Raw genomic sequence first — 20,206 nt, 5'->3', positions numbered from 1 at the left:
AGCTCTTCAAAGAGCAGAGGAGGTGAAATCTCAACCATGGCCCGTATATTGATTTCATGAACTGTCAGGCTCGGAGTCAGATGCCAGCCTGCTTTGCTCTGATCTTAGCAGAATGTCACCCCATCCCTCAGCAGCAGAGGCTCGCAGCGATTGCATTTCCATGGGCAGATCTGATTTCTGGAGGCTGCCAGGCGGTGCTCCCTGGGAGCAGTGCTGGGCGCAATGCAGGGGCTGCACCTGGCAGCCACACCATTGGGTACCACTGCCCACTGCATGGCTTTGGAGATGGGTGCCAAACAGCATAGATAGCTTGTAGCTACCCTGCTTGCATGGATGGTTTGCCTCCCTCCTTTGAAGATGATGACTCCTTGAAAGCAGGAGATCAGGACTCGTGTCTGGGATAAGTTGAAAAATGTTGTTTACAAGTGTTTATCCTGGAAAATATTTACCAATCTCCCCCTGGGAGCAGAACTTTGCAGCGCAGCCCCTTGGCCTGTCAATACAGCTATGTAATGCCTGTGAGCCAAACCCTCTTGGGGCAGCGTGCATCCTGCTGCGTGCTGCCACTCGTCCTCATAGCCACTTATTGTCCCCACAGTGCTGATATTGCTGTTACATGCAGTGAATGCTAAATTACATTCCCTGCTTTTAGGAGAACTGCAAGCATTCAGCAGAGAATGGAAGTTAAATGGCTGCTGTCTGCAGCTGCTGGAGAAATGTTTTTGGATATTCACACCAGGTCATTAAAAGCTTCTTGTTAATCTCATAGAAGCATGACATGTTACAACAGTGCTACTGCCGCTTCCAAAATAACAGCCTGGCTCCTTTGCTCCAGCTGTGTGGCTCAGAGGAGTGGTGTGGACGTGGTTGCTTTCTGTAGCAGTGCTGGGTATTCCCATCCCCACTGCATCTGGGTGCTGCCCATTCCCATCCAGACAGCAGAACTGGGGCAGGGAGGCTATGTGGCTGGCTACTGGAGGCATGCTGATTGTGTAACCTGCGTTTATGCTGGGCCCACAAGTGCTGCTTGAATTGCCAATTTTCTTGTGTTGAGAGTGTGGTAAATCCCCTACTCCAGTGATGCTATTCTCCAGGCAGAGAGTGGAATTAGAGACTTGGGTTTCTGTTCTGGCGGGACAGATCTCCTTCCACTTACATCACCAGGAAGGAAGAAATGTGAGATTGCTGCTGGGATGCTGCCTGTGATACCAGCTTTGGGGTTTATTTTACCTACATCCCAATGTCTGCATCTCACGTCAGCAGTGAAACCTGGTGTAGCTCAGCGTTCCCATCCCATGTGGCTCGGCGTCCCTGGGGCTGGGACAGGACGTGGGCACATTCACAGCATAGCTGCCCTGGGGTCAGGTTGCTGAAAGGGAGAGGGGAACAGGTGCACTGCTGGGCACACGGCCGACATGGCACAGTGAATAGGAACTACCAGGATCTCAATCTGGGTCATAAGCAGGTCCCCAAGCACACCGCTGCTCTGAGTATTGGGAGCGTGGGGGGAGGTTGGGTTGTGCCTCTTCCTTTGGTGCCGGGTACTGTTCTGAGCAGAAGCACTAGCAAGAGTAATGTTCCTTCTAGTTGGCCCCATTCTATGCTGATACATTTCTGAGCAGGATAGCTGGAGATGCATTGAAAGCATCGGATCTCAGCTAAGCAAAGCTGTTGCATTTGTACTGGACTTGTCAGCAGGTACTGTCTGCAGTGAAGGTACCTGCAGGGCAGCCCTGGGGTGGGGTGGAGGAAAGCAAAGCTCCGCATGGAGCGAGGTGAAGTGACTGCAGGTGGCTGTGCTGCAGGAGCGGAGTGACTGCACGCATCCACAGCGTGCTTCATCTTAATGCATTGTTTATTTGATGTCCTGTTTGTTCTGGCACAGCCTGATTGCCTGCCGAGATTGATAACTGAATGCTGGAAAACAGCATGAGTGAATTCTGTTTCCAAAAAAAAAAAAAAGAAAAGAAAAAGCCTTCCATTTGCTTTTCTCCAAGTGGCTGGTAAGTTGCAGGCGGGGATCCAGTAAGGGAAGGGAGGCTTTTCACCCATCCCCAAGGCAGGGGAGATGGCACAGTTCATTTTGGAAGCGCCTTTGGTGTCCTGGGTAGATAGGAGGTCTGAACAAAGGCTTTAAACTCGAGTTGCCTCACAGCTACAGGAGATGGGGAGTTGTAGGATGTGACACAGGGGAAGGCTTTGCCCTGATTGTGCCCTCCTTCTTTCCTTAGGGCTGGGCCCTTAGGGGAGTGCCTAGGGGCTGCTGAAAGCACAGCATGCGGCTGGTGCTGGGGACGGTCAGCAGCCTGCCCCAGAGGGACTGCTGCTATCCCACCACATAGCGAGCCACCGATTTCCTGTTATTAGTTAAAATAACACAGCACATAATTTAAAAAAAAAAACAACCCCGCGTTAGTCCTCCCTCTGAAAGAATTCAAACCTGTCATGAAATTTAGAAGAGGAACATTTTCCCAGGCAGAAGCAGAACGGTTCTGCCCTGGTCAGCTGCTCACACTTCTGGGAAAAGCAGGCATTGCATCTGGGAGCAGAGCTGCTCTGGGAGAACAAGGAGCAGGACCTGCTGCAGCCTCCGGGCAGAGCTGCCTCCAGCAGAGCCCCGTTTGGGCGGCCTGGCAGCAGCTTCAAGGCGTTGTGGTTTGGAAATGATCAGCTCCAGGCCTTGGGGTGCACTTAAGAGAGCAATAGGGGGACAACATGTTTGGGATGTGGTTGAGATGTTTGGGCAGTTGGTGAGATGCGGGGTAGGAATTAAAGAGTTCTCTGATACTTCAGAGGCTGAAAGAAATAGTGCTGAAAATGTCTGCCTGGGGGAGTTGCTGGATTTCATTAAATGCAAGCAGTCTCTTTTCACCCTACTGCAGCTGAGCTGCTGGGGGCAGTCAGAAAACACGCAGTTGGTATCGTGCTGATGATGTGATCCTGCCTCTGAATTGTGCCCAGGTTTAATTGACACTTTCCCTGGGTCAATCTGGGAGGGTTTCTCTTCCCCAGCAAACAAGTTTTCCAGATGCTTACTTTAAAGGTTAAAAAAAAAAAAAATAGGGATTTTCTTTGGCTACCTCTCCAGCTTCCAGCTGTTAAGTACTGGAAATGTGTTCCTCGTTATGTCCAAGAGAGAAATGCTTTTTTCTTCCGATTGGGGTGGCAGTAAATAATTCAAAACATAATGTGCTGCAGACAAGTGAGTTAGCAGCGTTTGTTTTCCGCTCAGCGGTGAGCAGCGGGTTGGGAGCAGACACAGAGCAATGAACAGAGCTGGGAGTTGCTGAGCTCTTGTCGCAGTGCATCAGTTGTCCTTGAGCCTGCATGCTGTCTTTGGCTATAGGTTTGATAAGCAAGTGTCTGGTTCTTTGCATTAATAAAAAAATAAATAAATACCCAAGGCAGAACTAACAGGTAATCCTTGGTAGGATTTCCTTTGCTTTAACCTCTGAGCATTGCTGCTTTTGGGATATGCTTCATGTTGCTGCCTGCATGGCACGGCCAGCCCATGGCACTGCTCTCCTCGTCTGACCCTGCAGCGAGCTCCATGTAGCACGGCTATTTTGGATGAGGAGGAGGAGGGGTAAATTCCAGCTTTGTTGGAGTACTGCCTCCTCTGCCAGCTTTGGCTTTGCCCACTAATAGCAGGGTCCCATGATGTCATACAAGTTGTTCTCCTAATCATAGGTTGTTGAGTCCCCAGAGTTCAGTGCATTGTTTCCCTCTATGGTCAAGGTGCCAGTTGCTGTCCAGGGACTGTGACAGCAGTGTCTGAGAGCACCAGATGCAGAAAAGTCATCAGGGCATAAGTTGGCTCAGCTGAAAGTGATGTTGTAATTGGGATGTGAATGAGCCCTCAAAGCAGAACAGGACAACACCTGATGTGTTGCTGTGGATGATACTTTGACATAAGAGGAAAAAATACTGAAAGTTTTGATCCAAACTAACTGAAATTCAAAGGAATGTGAGTCAGAATAAGTCCCAACTGGGAGATGAGGTCACTGAAACAAAAGGGCAGAGCTGGAAAATGCCACTGGAATATTTTTCAGTCAGGAAGGGATGAAATAGCCCAACAGGGTGGGAAAGTGGCCCCTGAGCTGAGGTCTCTACCAGCTCTCTTTTAAGACATCTCTGTCCTTCTTGTCTCCCATTTTTCCTTAGCATAGCCCAAAGCTAATGGCTGTGAGAGGACTTCTCAGATGTCCAGGATCTTCATTCCCAATATGGGAAATACTTTAAAATATCTGTTTTGTCCGCAAGGACCGTAGCATATGTTTCCCTTTAAAATAATACTTAGTAAGAATATTTTTAAAAGCTGAAGTAGCAATAAAAGCAGGAAGGCATAAGCCAAACGTTAAGAAAAAACCCTTGAGGATAGAATGAGTTGGTGAGCAATTGAGTCTTGAACTCTGTGGGAATTGGATTAAATCTGTGAAGCCTTCCCAGATCTCTCTACATCATTTGAAGCACTGAAAACAACACAAGGCTTGAATAGCCCCAGTGACCCCAAAGCTGTTTTGTTAGAGACTTGAACGCTTTCCTCTCAGACAGGCTTCAGAAACCCCCAAGGAGGTGATCGCTAATTGGTGGTTGTTCTTCATTAACATCAGGCTTTGAGGGATGGGGCTCCTGAGTTTGCTTCCATGAGGACAGCTGCCTCCTTTCCAAGGGCTCTGCGGAGGAGATGCGAGCGCACGCACAAAGGTCCTGACAGCGGAGGTCCGGCTTGAAACAAAGCAGCCGATTTCCTTTCACCACAGACAAGCCTTATCGGAGGAGATTACGTTTGTCTCAAATGGAGCCTCTGGTGTCATAACTGTGCTCTTCCTGGGCGGATGGAGGCTTGGGCAAAAATCCCATGTGGGAGCCTGGGCTCTGATTGTGGCTGTGACTCACGAGCCTGGGCTGATGTGGGGAGAGCTGGGACAGGGAGCTTGGGGCTTATTTTATTATGTATCTTATCCAGTTTTATTTCTTTTTATTATTATTATTTTCAAGCCAGCAGAGGAGAGGAGCTGTGGGCTTGTTCTCCCACTGCAGCGCTCAGTGGGGCAGCGCAGTCCCTTGGAGGGCTCCAGCCCCATTCAGAGCCACCACCACTCTGTCATGGATGGATGCTATCCTTAGAAACGATCTTCTCCAGGAAATGGTCTCCTTGGACAGAGGGAGGAGGTTGTTCTCTTTAGCTCGTGGGGAAACGTTTTTACAACCTATTTTCAAAAATATAGCTCTACGAATCAACTGCTCTGCACTTGTTGCCCAAAAAGGGTTGGAACACAGGCTGTGGATAGGCTGCTTAACTAGTTCACGGTACCCAAGAGCAGATTGCTTTTTATCATCCTGGTGCAATGTAGCTGAGATACTGACCTTTCTCTTCTCCTGCCAGTCCTCCTGTGTTGCCTCGCGTGAGGTCAGTGGAGGCCTACAAGTGGTAGGACCCTGTTCTGGTTCATGATGAGTTCACACTTTGCCAAGAAGCACTGAAGGCACTGGAGGAATTCTGCAGTTATCCTGTCCCTGTTGGTCAGGGGAGGCTGCTGCTCCTTTTCCACGCATCCAGAATTCCATCTCTGCAAGTGTTCTGCTGAACAGCCAGATTGCCGAAGAATTTGGATTGGGGTCTGTGTGTGTGTATAAATATAAATATGTATATTTAGCTCATTTGTGCTCCTCTGTGATGTGGAATGTTCTTCTTGAGGCTGGGGCAGGAAAAGAACTGATGATAAGGGAATAAAAGGCTGTGGAGTAAATCCTGCAGGCAGAGATAATGCAGTGAATAACATCAGAAGTTCAAAGAAACTCAAGACTGCCCTGTGCAGCCAGCTTGGCTTGTGACATACCTGAACCAGCTTTTAGGTTAATTTGCACCTTCTTGTTAGAGATGTTTGTGTTCAAAGCTGTGTGCCATCATCTGTGTTATTTCACTTCAGTGGTCCATACCATTTCCATACATTGTGCAAAAATAGAAGGCAGTGGTGTACAGCATTGCTCTTTGGTTACGGAGCAGAACTGAAGCAGTATGAAAGGTCAAACCAGATTTCTGAGCAAGGAGCTGTTTGCTCTTTGGAGAAAGTTGAGGAATTTTGGCCCAATGCAAGCTGAAATTCCTGCTTGGTTGTGTGGGAGCCTTTGGCTCAGGGGAGGCAGCTCCACTTGCAGATCTGTTGAGGCTTCGCTTTGAATTTACTTGCAAGGACACACTTTGCATCGTAGAGGCCATATGATGGATGCCCTGAACTGGCTGCAGTTTGCAAGAGCAGAAATAGAAAGAATCATGCAGAAGCACCCCAGTGCTGTCCCACAGCTCCAGCAAGGTTGCAGAGGGAGCCAGGGGGATGCAGCCCTGCTGGATGGAGGCTCAGGGCTCTGCCCTGCTGGGCTGGGGACCTGGGCTTCCTCACAGCTGTGCCTGTGCTTCTGGAGCTGGAATGTGCCATGTTTAATGACTTCTAGCACGGTTGCTGCCAAAGTCATGGTTTCCTTCTATGTGTTTTAAAAGCAAAACAATCCGTGACTGTGGACAGTTTATTCTCAGCATCCTGGCACGCATGCAGCTGGGTGAACAGATAACTGAATTAACCAAGAGCTGTTAAATTAAACTCGGAGGAGATGAGAGAGACTGGGAGCAGTGCTGAGCTCTGACTGATAAACTTGAAGCCTTCTGATGGGGATGATGTCTTAACTGGTAGAGGGATGAACAAGATCTTTAATGGGATTTTCTTTTCCTTGCACACGAGATGGTAGTTTCTATCCTGTTATTCTGTATGTTGATAAACAGGGGGTACCAGGCAAGGCCATGGTTGTTAAAGGAAAACAGTTCTTGTCTTGAAGCCCATTTTTTCCTCTGTGTTAGGACTGGATGCTTTGAGAGGTCTATGCATGCTGTGTGTACAGCCCCTAGGATAGTATGGCAATAGATGGGGGCTGGGCTGGGCTCTCCTCCAGGCAGTGCAGAGAAGTCAGTCACTAGAGGAGAAAAGAGGGACATGGTTTTTGTTAAAATTAGACCTTCTCCCTCCCCCACAGCCCTTTGAAAAATGCAAGAAAAATGCCTGTTTTGTCTCAGTGTATATCCCACGACTGCTTATGCCAAGACTGCTTCTGTCAGTTGTGTTGGGGACGGTTGAATTGTCCCATAGCTCAGGAAGGCTGTTGTAGGATTACTGTCACGATCTCATCTTGAACAAACCATTGACAAGCTCCTCTAATGCAAAAAGTGATGGATTGGGTGTTGTAGACATGTAGGGAGAGGTTGGGGCAAAATACTGTGCCATTCTCCCCTTAATTACGTGTATATCATTTGGTGGTCAAGTCTTCCTTCCTACATTAAGCAGTTGATGTTCTTGGTGCAAGATTGTTCCCTGAGCACAGGAGACATTTGGGAGCTCATCCGTGGAGATGAGGGCACTGCAGAGCAAACACATGAAGTGGGTTTGCAGGGTTTATTTGCAGGGCAGTGCTGTGCTGGGGTTGCTGGGAAGCACTGAGTCCTTTGCGTTGGGTGTGGAGACTCACCATGTCTTTCCAGGTCAGGGATATGCTCAGCATCAGAATTTGCTGCAGCAAGGTGGGACATTGAAGGAGATTTTGTTCCTGAAGTCCTGGCATTAAAAGCTGAGATGTGTGGGACACAAAACTGCGTCTGCCCATAGGGTTCTGCAGTGTCTCTCTTTGCTTTGATTATAAATTGGTTTTGGCTTCCTGCTGTTGCCATCAGACAACCAGCCGTCTCTTTTTCTTCTATTAATAACCATTTTGAAGTAATAGCTCTAAAAAAACCCTTTCCTGTGGAGATCTCATCTTCTAGTCGGTTGTTTTCATTCATTTAATGCTTTGTGTTATGCAAAGTAAATGCCCTGAATGGAGGATGTAACTTCATGTGCACAATGCTCTTTTGAAAACATGCTGAAATTCATAAAGAAAACTTCAAAGAATAACATCATAAAGAGAGAAAATAGCTCTGCAGTGTTAGCAAAGGAAAAAATAATACTCTCCCTGCATGAGAGCTGACAGCTCTCTGAAGGTGCTGCTCTCAAGTAACTGCTATCATATCGCATCCCTCAACTCATGCTGCTGACATCCAGTCAGGATGCAAGCACTCCAGTTAGTGCTAGCAAGCAGGAACTACCTGAGTTTTCTACTCATGGAAAAGCACTTTTTTCCCACGTGTTTCTTGATGAGTTTGCTAGCATAGTTTTTTTTTTCTCTTTTTTTTCTGAAATCAGTGGCAAACCAAACTTGTGTTATTCCAAGAAGGCAGAATTAAGGCAATGCACAAAGAGCCTTTGAAAAAATCCACCCTGGGAACAATGTGGTGTTTTTTCTCAAAGCCATCCCTGTGTAGGTGGCTGGCTTGGTTCAGCTGTCTGCATTTGGGTGACTTCCAGTTACATTCCTCTGCAGCACTGGGGCACCTGCTCCTTGCCCACCTCTCTGCACCGAGCTGCTTGCACATCAGGCAGTGCTGCACAAGCACACGCAGTTTTGCAGCTGGGGCGATGTCTGCTCATCTGCTGGTGTGCTGTGTGCTGCCGAAGCCCAGAAACCAATGTTTTCCTGTTTTCCAATCACAGTCATTATTTCCTTCTCAAGTAATGCCATACTTTACTTTACTGGGAGGAACACAACCCTCTGGAAGACCCCAGTGCAAATTGCCACTAATCCTGTTAGCTGCTAATTACAATGCAGATACTTTCCCAGAACACCTGATTCTGAAAAATAACCCATTCCCAGAAGCTTCCTAGAAGCATTTAGCAAAGACAATTAACACCTCAAGGTAAGCAGCCTGAGAACCTGAAATGCTGCACACAGTTACTGTGTCTTATCTCTGAATGATTAGGAAGGTTTAAGAGCATCTTTGCTGCTGTGCTAGGCTTGCACCGGTGTTTGCAAGAGGATTAAAGCAGCAGGGAGGGTTTCAGCCCCTGTGCTTGTAGCATCCACTCCTCTCCACGCCCCATGGGCTGGCAGCTCTCCCCTTGTTCAAGGTCCCAAGGACATCTGCTCACTTAGCCCTTCCCCAGTGTTTGCGAGTTCAAGTTTGGGCTAAAAGGCAAATATTTGTCTTGTCTCTAAGGAGTTACTTTACACTTTTCCCCCCATTGTAAAGGCTGTTTCAGCTGAGTGCTGCTGTCTCCTAATGCACAGTGAAAACCAAGTGTGGGCAAAGCCCTTATTTGTGAGTGGATTCCTCATCTCGAGGAATTCCAGCATCTCCCTCTGCCCTGAGTGCACTGTGCTCCACTGTGATGCCTCTGGCTACCCACGCTCACCCTGAGCACATCTGGCCTCACTAAGGGATGCTCAGGTGGTTTCTGGGCAAGCACAGATGGGACATTTGTGAGCTGATGCATCACTATTCCTGAAACACTGCAGGTGTAACTGCATTGCACGTGCTATTTGCAGCTCTAGGGCCTGGCTGGGATTATCCTCAATTCCTGCATCCCACCCGAGCTCCTCCAAGCCCTAGCCTTCGCATCAGGCAGCTGAAACACTACACATCAGAAGTCCTGCCAGAAGTTATTTCCAAACTCAGCCATACAACCTTCAGTTCAGCATGGTGCAGGCTGCCAAAACGTGGCACTGCTTTGTCTTGGCTTATGCCAGGTGCTGTCAATTGGGTCCCCAGAGGGCTTTTGGCAGGAGGCTGCATGGTGCTGGCCAGGGAGGGACAGAGTGCATGGGAGGATGCTGCAGAGAGAAAGCAGTGCTGTGTGTGAACTTAGCCAACAAGCCAAATCCTTCTCAGAAGTGGCGTCTGAAGAAAAAATCCTTTGTGAAAAGTGCTCTATCAGCTGTTCACCTAAGCCAAGCCACTTAGAAAGAGAACAGGCACTGTTTAGAAAACAGCATCGTAAAACATAGGGTTGCTGTTAGCAGTGACAGCAAGCAAGTTTCATGTTGGCTAGTGTTTACTGGTCTGCAGTTCCTGGGAGAGTGTTTTCTTTGGTCTCTCAATAAAACTCAAAGGTTTTAAGTGAGAAACTTGGAAACGGGTTGGTGCAGAGCTCTTTCCCTTTCTTCTCCTAGCAGTGTTCAAATACCCACAATTTTGTATCAGGGCTTCTGCATGTTGTTAAATATGAGTGAGATGATAAGCTGTGCCTCCTTGGAGGGGAAGCATCTTTTTGCTGTCTGGAAGGGCTGAAATTGCTCTTGCCTGATTAGAAGATAGGCATACACTACCAGCAGCTGGATGGGAGATAGTGTAATGAAGAGTTCTGAAGTCAGAGCGAGAAAGAAATAATGCTGCTGTAGGATAGCTGCAGCTTGGAGTAAATCTGCTGCTTCAATGAGAATAAATGAATACAGGCAAAAGATCCCAAAGGGACAGGTAGCTGACCTAGAGAAATTCACAGGTAAGTTAGAAACTCTTTGGCTTTCCTGGGCTTTTTCACCTTCCGTGTACTTGTTTGCATGGAGAACACTGATGGCTAAGTAGCTATAGCTTCTGCTGCTGCAGGAAAGGGCAGGCACAGTGCTGGCCTGGCCAGGTGTTCCTGTGCTCCTGAAGGCATGGAAGCAGAGGGGTTTGGAGGCAGTGGGAGCACTGATTGCTTCTGAAACCCTAAAAAGAAATCCCACAAGAACACCCCACTTCTGTAGTCATGCTCCTGTGATGCATCTCTGAATTGTTTTGGCTTTTCTCTGCTTCACTTTGTGTTCTGGGGATGTCTGGAGCTGCTGCCCAGTGCTCCGTGGGGCCCTGTGTGCCCCAGCAGAGAGGGACTTGGTGGCACGCAGTGCACACACCTGCTCCATCCGACACTTCCAGGAAATCCCAGGCAGAGACACAGCAGTAATGCTATCCACACACGTGCTCTGCAGGGATACTTTGCAGCAGTTAGGAAGAGACGGATTGTTTTGCTTTTACATGGTGCTATTTTAATAAGTCAACGCAAGAGGTAGTAAATCTGTCCTGCGGAAAGAGAGAGAGCCATTTGCCGTATAAACGCAGCGGCCAGTACAGCCTGCTCCTTCCTTCTTGTCAGAGCACCAAAAATGGGTCTCTCTTGCTGTTTGTCAGCATGTAGCTGCCAGGATTGCAGCATTGGGAAGGTTTGCTTTACTTATTAAATGTTGCTGCATGATGTTGTGGCACCTTGGAGGGAAATTAGTGAGACCTTGCCAAAGAAACTTGGGATGTGTCTGCTTCTAGTTTGCTGCCTTGGATCAGCATCTCATTTCCATGGCATTTTGGTGCTCAGTAAAGCTGCCCAATGTCCAAACACGCAAAGAGACAGGGTGGGATGGAAATGGAGGAAAGGCCCTCACCTCCATCCTCCCCTGCTGCCTCCGTCACTCTTGGCAGTGGAACAGCTTCAGGTGATTGTTAGTAAGGAAATTGCTCCAGAACCACTGACACCATGGAGATGGTGTTATTTTCAGTGAAAGTTGGTTGCTAATTAAAGTGCCCATTTGAATTTCCTGGCTGAAGTCTGGCTTCGTGTAGTGAAGGGAGTTAAGCTGGTGTACTTTGAGGGTGGGTGAGAACAAGGGACCTGCTTGCCTGCAGACAGGTGTGCATCAGAAATGGTGTCCCACTTCCTTCCTCCATGGAGAAGGCAAAAAAAAAATTGCCCAAGAGTCTGGGAGCATGTGGAGGTTTTTATTCATCTGACCAAAAGCTAAATAAAGGCTTTGGAAGAAAACCAACCATTTTTCTTGTAATATTGGTTGGGCAGAACTGTACTGGAACTAAACATGGAATGAAAAGTCTGACTTTTTTGCCAGCTCTATTTTTAGAGCCGCTGCTCCATCTTTGTGAGTTTTCTCAGCATATGTACTTGAAGCAGGCAATCTGCCTTTATTTTTTCCGCCAGGCTGTCATCCTCTGCAAGATAAAGATGTGGGATGGGGAGGCAAGGGACTTACCAGATTTGACTAGAAATCCCTCTGAATACCAGGATGTGTGTCCCGTTCCAGGATGAGGTTCAGTGCGGTCACAGGCTCCTGAATGCTTTCTGTGCTCTAGTCAGGAATGGTCCTAACTCTTCAGTGCTGGAAAGAAATGTGTGTGCAATTTTGGCTGTTTTCTTTGTGTCCTCAAACCGCGGAATGAAAACCAGCCTAACGTTGCAGTGCTAACAGAAGTTTGGAGTGCGGGATGGAAGAGCAGTGTTTGGCTTTGTGAGTGGGAGCAGGATAAAGATACCTGACTTGAGATCTGGTGGCTGTGCCAGCCAGGAGGCAGAGGTTCCTGTTGTTGGTGTTACCCCTCTCACACCGAGCTGTGAGCAGTTCGTTGGCTCTCCCAGTGCCTGAGACACAGCACCTGCAGGCACGCTGGAGCTGCAGCCAAGTCCATCCAGCGAAAGGCTCTGCCAGAATCCAGCAGGAGCGTTCATTTACTCCCCTTAGAATAAAGCTGGAGGAGGATTTTAGTGGAGGGAAGGTATAACTGTGCAGGTTGGTGCTCAGCCCTGCTCCTGTGCCAAGAGGCAGATGTGGAGCTGTGAGAACTGGTCCAGCAGAGAAAGCAGCAGCCTGAGCTGAATCCTCTTGGGCTTCTCTAATAAAGAACAGCTCCAATGGGAGGGTGAGTGGGCAGAAAAAGCTGCTCCTCCAAAAAAGCTTAGTCTCGTACACCTTGACAATATGTAAGCAACAGAGGGGAATTTAAGGCAAAATTTTGGTCTGTTTATCTTCATTTTTTTAGCAAGTTGAAAGAGATGTCTCAGTCCTCTTTTCCTGGGCTCATCAGGCTTTTGGCAGCCAGGAGCTGTGCTGGGTAACCACTTTGATTTCTTCGTTCTGGGTCACACCAGTCTTTACCAGTCCCTGAAAGTAGCAAGAAATCAGTGGATTTAAATGCCTCTTCCTCACCTCTTTTTTTTCCCCTTAAAAATCTCCTGTGTTCAGTCGGGGCTATTTTGGAGGCTCGTTGTTATTAGTACTGGCCCTCTGTCTTGGTGATGTGTGCAGGCTCCTGCACATGGTGAAAGGGATGGGCACAGAGCCGGCCTTTTCTGTCCCTTGCAGAGGTGTCCCTTTGGGTACCTGCTAATCTCAGGGTTTCACACTCATACACTACCAGCTTTGTTTGAGGAGGGACTACTGAGCTGTAAATCTCTGCTTTTCAGGCACTTAAACTCCCTTCTGGGTTGGTTTTGATGTCAGGAATTTTCTCCGATAAGAGAACTTTATTTGCCTTTAAATATCACTTTGTGACAGGATGATGGAGTGGAGATTCTTGGAGCGAGCCTGTGTCAGCCGGGGAAGGGAAATTCTGCTGGGGCTTTTGTTTTTCTCTAGCACTGACATTTTAGCTCTTTAAAGAGTACATTTATTTTATTCTTGGCAAGGGTGTGTGTGCACACATCGGCATCCAGACAGATGGGCGCAGCCTGGGGTTAGAGCTGTGCTGAAGCCAAGTGGGTCTCCTGCTCTCCTGTGGCTGTGGCACCTGGGAGAGACGAGCTGTGCTGGGCCTTTTTCATAGTCAGCTTCAAAACGTGGGTTGTGTGCATGAAGCAGGGCTGCAAGAGCGTATAGATAAACAAATCTGTGGCATGATGTGCATGGTGCACAGAGGATGATGCTGGCTTCTGGCATGTGTTAAAAGTTCATTGCCAGTTGTTACCCCAAGAACAGCCTGAAAGCCTCCAGAGCAGCTTTGCAGCGCTTATCATCTTTTTGTGATCACAGTGCAAAGCTTGGTGGGGACCAGGCCTTTGCTTTGCCAAGCCAGGATGGGTTCCCCTCTCAGAGCATTGAGTTTGTAGAGCTGAGGCTAAGCCTGAGGAGCCACCCGGCCTCTGAGCAGGGCCTGCAGCCACAGAGTCTGTGCTTTGTTTGCATTCAGACCTGTGGGAGCTGAGCTCTGCAATCTGCCTCTCCAGCAGCCGGCCCCTATCTCAGTCCATTTAGATAGGGAGGATTTTGCTCCACAGGCTGCTTGCAAGCAGCAGGCTCTGCAGAGCAGCAGCTCCTTCCCTCGGCTCAGACCCCTATCAGCAATCCTTGGTGTTTTCCCAAAGCTTCCTGAAAGTGGCGTTTCATCTAACTCCATATTTCTCTCTTTCAGCTCTTCCACGTGGCATATGTCCTGATCAAATTTGCAAATTCCCCTCGTCCTGACCTCTGGGTGCTGGAGCGATCTACTGACTTTGGCCTCACCTATGAGCCCTGGCAGTACTTTGCCTGTGAGTATGGCCGTGAGCTGAAGCTCAGCTGGGGGAAGTCGTTGTGCTCCTCAGGGCAGGAGAACTATTTTGCTCTCTGGGGCTGCATGTATTTATTAAAGCACTGTCATCAGTGCCCACCCAAATCCCTGTGGATGCCAAAGCTGGCAGCAACATCAGTGGTTGGGCATTACTGGTCTCTCCTCTTTGCTGTCCTTTCTCTGTTTGCCCTTTACCATATCCAGACTGACGTGTTTCAGCTTCTCCAGAAACAAACCAGCAGCTCGCAGGCAGGTGGTTGCTGTAACACGAAGTCTGGAGGCACAGAGCAGTCCCCTTCCCCTCACCAGAGATGAGGGACAGCCCAGGCAGGGGGAAAACTGCTGTCCTACTGCTGTGCAGGGTGGGAAGAGAGGATGCCAAAACCCAGTCTGTGAAGTTCCTTCTTCCCAGTTTTCTGAAGGTTTTAATCAGAGACAGCTGGTTCTCTGACTCTTCTGTCCCAGGGTGTCTTTAAGGCAGCCAGATTCTGCTACTGCTCCCCTCCCCAAACCAGCAGAACTAATTGGGAGAAGTTAAGATCTACAACCACCATTTAAAACCTGGCATGGAAGGACCTGGAAGTGCTCAGAGGCTGCCCCTCACGGCTTGTATTTCTGACTTCTCTGTCAGCATGTGCTTCAGCTTTGCTGGAGTTTTCCCATACAGGAAAGAGCTGCAGGCATCTTATGCACTGCGCTGCTTTATGGAAGCTCCTTTCCAGCATGGAAATTTTCTCTGCAGTGTGCTACTGGGGACTGCTGTCAAATTGCTTGCTTTGCTTTTTTCTTCTCTTTTGGTTCTCCCTTGGGGCTTGCTGTGGTTATGTTAGTGCATGATCTGGAGCAGAGCAGGAAGCTCTTGTCCTGCATGCTCGTTCCTGCTTATAGAGGCAACACTGCAGCATCTGGAGCTCTTCCCTCCTGCAGCATTGAGCCCTGCCTAAGCCAACCTCCTTTGGGAAGAGACATACAGTGACAACTTGGTGGAAAATTCCTGTGGAAATAAGGAGGTGACTGGTCCAATCCATACTGGGTTCACTAGCACAGCAAGTCCTTTGCAGGGGTCTATTTTTGGTTTGGAGAATTCTGTAGGTAGTCTAAGAATAACACTGTTCTGTTCACTGGGATGGTTATGAGCAGAAGCAGAAATGTAAGTGCTCCCAACAGCCGCCTGTGAGCCGTGGCCCAAGTGCCACCAGCTCTGTGCTGCCTTGAGCCATGCTCCTGGTGGGAGGGTTTCAGCTCCCTGGCCATCCTGCCCCTACCAGCTGGGAGCTCAGACTGAGCTCTGCCTGGGGAGGGAAGGAATGACTGTCATCGGAAGTGTCTGCCAGAACAGCTAATGGCAATGCAAATCCTCCGTGTCAGGGAAACACTATGCCCTCCACGGCCACCAAAGGAGAAATCGGGAGGGATTTATGGGAGTGTTTGTCTGCTTGAAGGGTTCCCTGTGGAGCATTACAAATGGGGACAGGTCAAGAAATGTGCCCATTCTGGCACAGCCCTCCCTGCCCTAGCTCAGCATGCTGTGTGGGATCAGCACGTTTCATCTCACAGTGCTGGGCAGTGCCCTCATGCAAGGGAAGGCTCTGACCTCACCTCCACTTGGGATGGGCTTCCCCAATCTGCCGTTTCCTCAAAGCACTGCTGCCTTGGGGACCAGACACCAGCACTGAAACATTCCCACGTTGTCTTCCTGTGGGGATGGCTCAGATCCTGTGTGGCCAAAGCAGCATTTCATGGAACAGAGCTGCGATGCTGGGGATGAGGTCAAGGCAGAACAGCCTTTGTGCCAGACTCTTCTGAAGATGTTTATTACTCTTAGAGTGCCTCCCTGCTTTCTTAGCAGTGAAGCACGTGTTAGCAATGAGAGTTGATACAAAGCAGTCTTAACCAGTAAATGCTTAATAAAGAATATATACCCATCTCTCTTGTTGGTCAGCACGGAGAAATCAGTACAAGGCTCTGAATTGTTCCTTCTGTCTTACTGCTTACATCTCTGGTTGATAACAGCTTCAAAGAGAGACTGCATTGAGAAGTTTGGACTGCAGACCGTGGATCGCATCACCAAGGATGACCATGCTATCTGCACTACAGAATACTCCCGAATTGTGCCTTTAGAAAATGGGGAGGTGAGCCATTGCATTTTTCATTCCTTGGAGCTCCCAGGATTTCTGTGGCTGGAAATAATAATAATTAAAAAAAAAAACTGGTTAGAAGACCGGGCATTCAAACAAACAAAAGAGTCTCCTAGAAGACAGTGAGCAATTCTTCCCCGTATTTGTGCTTGGGTGGGTTGCTGCTGTGCCTCCTGTTGTTTGTTTCCTTTCATACGTATGTTTACATGGGGCACCTGCCCTCAGCACAGCTAACCCAGAGGAGCTCCGGATAGTGTCAGTGACCCATAAGCATTTCTCCTTAATGTAAGAAATGTAAGTCATGCAGGAGGTTTTTGAGAAGAACAGCAAAGGGGAGGAGAAAATAGAAAGGGCTCAATAATATAAACTTTCAAACTGGGGAGAGCTGCAGTTAAAATCCATTCTCCTATGTAAGAGCAGGTAATAAGCAGGAACAGAAAGATGAGGGCAGGTGCTTGCATTGGACAGAGAGTTTAGAAATGCTCAGTCTTCCAGGGGGAGGGGAGCAGGCTCTGTACGAGCAATGGCATGAGGGACAGAGCCATGCTATGTTCCGTGCTGGAAGTTTGCTCAGGGAACAGACTTCTGCAGCTGATTTTTTGGCCTTTGTTTCCATGTTTAAGAGGGCAACAGACTTCTAGTTGTGTTATTTTTTCAGTGACTGAAGGTGCTCTCATTAAATGGTTCCCTCTTGACCTTTGGATGCTGCTTAAACTGCTCAGTTTTGAAACAAATAAGGCTGACAGGGAATTGATTCAGTTGTCTTGAAAGAGAGTAAAGATTGGGTTCAGATGAGGGAGATATGATTTTCCTCCCTGTCAGAGGATGGTGCTGATTTGTCTCCTCTCTTCGCATTCACAGATTGTTGTCTCTCTGGTAAATGGGCGCCCAGGAGCCATGAACTTCTCCTACTCTCCTCTCCTACGGAATTTCACAAAGGCCACCAACATCAGACTGCGCTTCCTGCAGACAAACACTCTGCTTGGGCACCTGATGGGCAAAGCTTTGAGGGACCCTACAGTGACCAGGAGGGTAAGGCAGGCCTTAATAGCTTTTAATGAGCTGGAAGTGTTGGAGGGTTAACGCATTACTGTAGTGAATAAAGTCCTGATGAATCTTGAGTAGGGCAATCGTGGAGCTTATTTGTAATGGTACTAATGGACAACTTCTCTTGTGCTCACCAGTATTACTACAGCATCAAAGATATCAGCATTGGAGGGCGCTGTGTCTGCCATGGCCATGCAGATGTCTGTGATGCTAAAGACCCCAGTGACCCTTACAGGTATGTTTTTCAAAATAGCAACTCTGTATAAAAACATTTGAATTGTTGTGCTAAGAATGGAACATACCAGTATGAGTTGAATCCTATCCTGAGCTCCTAATTGTGCCAATACTGTTGCTCTTGGCTCTGCCCTGGGAACAAACTAGAAACTAGTTCAGCCAAAATAGCTAAACTGAAACCTGTTTTGTCAGGCTATCTTTCAAACAGATCAGCTCCCTGGTGTGGTTTCCCTGTACACAACTCTGCCTTCCCCACAGGGAAAGAGTGCTGCAATGGGAAGGTGGGCACACAAAGTCGGTGCTGTTGTTGAACCCGTGTTCTTCAAAGCCCGGGACTGATTTCTGAACTTGTTCTGAGGAGTTTCTTGCTCCCCGGGTGGCTTCTTAAGAAGTGGGGCAATGCTCCATAAATGGATGGTCTCCCAGCAAACCAGAGACTGCTGTCCAGTTCTTCTCATAAGAACCATAGATGGGTTATGTATGTAACTGAACAAATACTCTTTGCAAAAGAACAAGAGCATGCAAAACAGTTTTATATTTTGGCTCATGGGATTCTTCCCATCCGCCTCAGCAATTTGAAATACCAAACAGCTACTTCAGACCATGAAAGTGTTGCTTCTTAGCCATCTGTTTGCATCCTGAATGTTGCCTTTATGAAAGGGATGGGTAGGTTCAGCTGGACGAGAGAAGCTTGTATTACTTTCTCATAAGGATCACGTAGAGCTTTTGGGTCTTCTAAAATAAAGTTCTGATGAATCCCAGCCAAGATTAAAAGCTACTAAGTGTTAAAACAAGTATGTATTGAAAAGCAAGTCTGTGTCAGTGTGCTTAACTCCTTGACAAAGGAAATTTCATAAATATTTGAGTGCACAGTTCTTGTTTTTCTTTTAGATTTTGGTGTAGGCAGCTGCATTGTGTGCTCATGTACCAGCAAAAGGACTTTGTGGTGCAAAGTGATTTTTTTAGCCTAGAAACACCCTGATGTTGATGCCTTCCAGGAAGGGAAGAGAAATTTGTTGGGAGCCTTTTCAGTGCCACTTGTGCTGATGATTCTCTGTGCCTCCCAGAATCCATCTCCTCCACTTCCATTTGGATGCATTTGGCATCTTCACTCTTGACCCCAAACTGTGCTGTAAAGTTGAAGCACGTGTTTGTAAGCAGCTGTTGCATTTCACCCAGAGCAGATTGCATTTGCCTAGAGGAGAAAACATCTCCTCGGGTGCTTTGTACGGTCAGCGTATAATATCTGTAAGGCCTTTTGGGAGACATCAGGACAAAGATGCTGGTTAAACAGAAAAACTTCTCATGACGTTACTGCGACCTGTTAGCAAGACCAGAAGCACAGAGCCGTCAGTGGAAATGTGTGACAGCTGCCATAACCCTGCATGATGAGGCATCGCAGAGGCAGCTGGGGCTCGGGACACACCGTCCCTTTGTGTTACTGACTTCAGCTGTCAGGACTGCGTCAGTCCTCCAGAACTCAGTGCAACCTGTCTGAGCAGGAGGTGCCACGTGTCCCCCCCACATGCGTCCTGCCCCTTCAGACACTGTCATGACAGGAAAAGGGCAGGGAAATGCAGAGGGAGACAGGAATTTGAGTTGGCCCAGCACTGTTAAAAACCCCAGTTATGTCTCAGTCTGTCTGGGAGGTCTCTGCCTCTCATTTTAACTTTACCCTTCAGCACATGCCTGGTTTCTGTGTTGCCCAGAGAAGCAGGATGAGCACTTTGGTGGAGGTGAGCTGAGTTAGAAATCTTGGCAAAGGTTTTGGGACATGATGGAGCACGTTCATGAGCTGACTTCCTGGCCATAAATGATAATGTTTATCCAGCTTCTCTGAAGTGCCAGATTACGGAGCCTGTGCTTCCAGATGTTTTGTGTTGGCAGCACGTCTGGTCCCAGTGTGTGTGTGTGCATGTGTGTGCAAGTACCAACTCTGTGGGGACAGCTAAAGACTCCTCTTAAGTCCTTTGTGCTTTTCACAGCCATCTCTGTTTGCACTGAGCTCAAAAGGGCTGAATTTAGCAGAGGGAAGTCAAGTTCTCTTGGGTTGAAGGTGAACACCCGCAGGATTGGGCACAAACCTTTCTGCTGGCAAACTGTGAGCAGTGAGATAAGCATCAGCAAGGACTTGGCGTGTTGCAGAGAGCCCAGGCAGGAGTTGTGCATTAGCATGCAGCTGCTTTGGGAATGCTTTCCCCCTATGGATCCTGAAGCTACAAAAGTACTGGAAAGAGCAATTTCCCATTTTGAAAGGGAAGCACCGGGTGTGCTGGCACCTCTGTGCAGCCTGCGGGTCCCTTTGCAGGTGGCAGGTACAATCAGAAGCAGTAAGAGAAAGAGGCATTTTTTCCTCATTGCACTACTCTGATGTCCTGGCCAAGCCCAGATCCTGCAGCACTTTCATGCCACTCTCAGCTGTGACACAGTTACTAGAAAACTGTTTATACTGTCTGCTATTGAGCATCAATCCCAGTGGAAGGCTGTGGTTTTATATTTATGGCAGGATGGCCAGGAAATACGTGTGCTATGTGAATGCAGCCGCTCCCTCTTCTTCCTTGTATATATTCCATCAATGAAACATGTAAATATTGTAGCTCATGAACATTTGTCCATAATT

General features: G+C 48.1%; 1 protein-coding gene across 1 annotated transcript in view; it reads left to right on the top strand.

Moving 5' to 3' along the window:
• Positions 1-20,206, top strand: part of LAMA5 (laminin subunit alpha 5) — a 79,628-nt gene that overhangs the window by 17,514 nt on the left and 41,908 nt on the right. Inside the window, 4 exon segments of the mRNA XM_010722429.2 lie at positions 14,030-14,147; positions 16,181-16,299; positions 17,167-17,337; positions 17,490-17,587. Coding sequence (XP_010720731.1) covers positions 14,030-14,147; positions 16,181-16,299; positions 17,167-17,337; positions 17,490-17,587 — 506 coding nt within the window.

Source organism: Meleagris gallopavo, chromosome 22 (genome assembly GCF_000146605.3).
Source record: "Meleagris gallopavo isolate NT-WF06-2002-E0010 breed Aviagen turkey brand Nicholas breeding stock chromosome 22, Turkey_5.1, whole genome shotgun sequence".
Classification (NCBI taxonomy): domain Eukaryota; kingdom Metazoa; phylum Chordata; class Aves; order Galliformes; family Phasianidae; genus Meleagris; species Meleagris gallopavo.
Note: the sequence above shows the minus strand (reverse complement) of the source record. Positions and strands in the feature narration are given on the sequence as shown.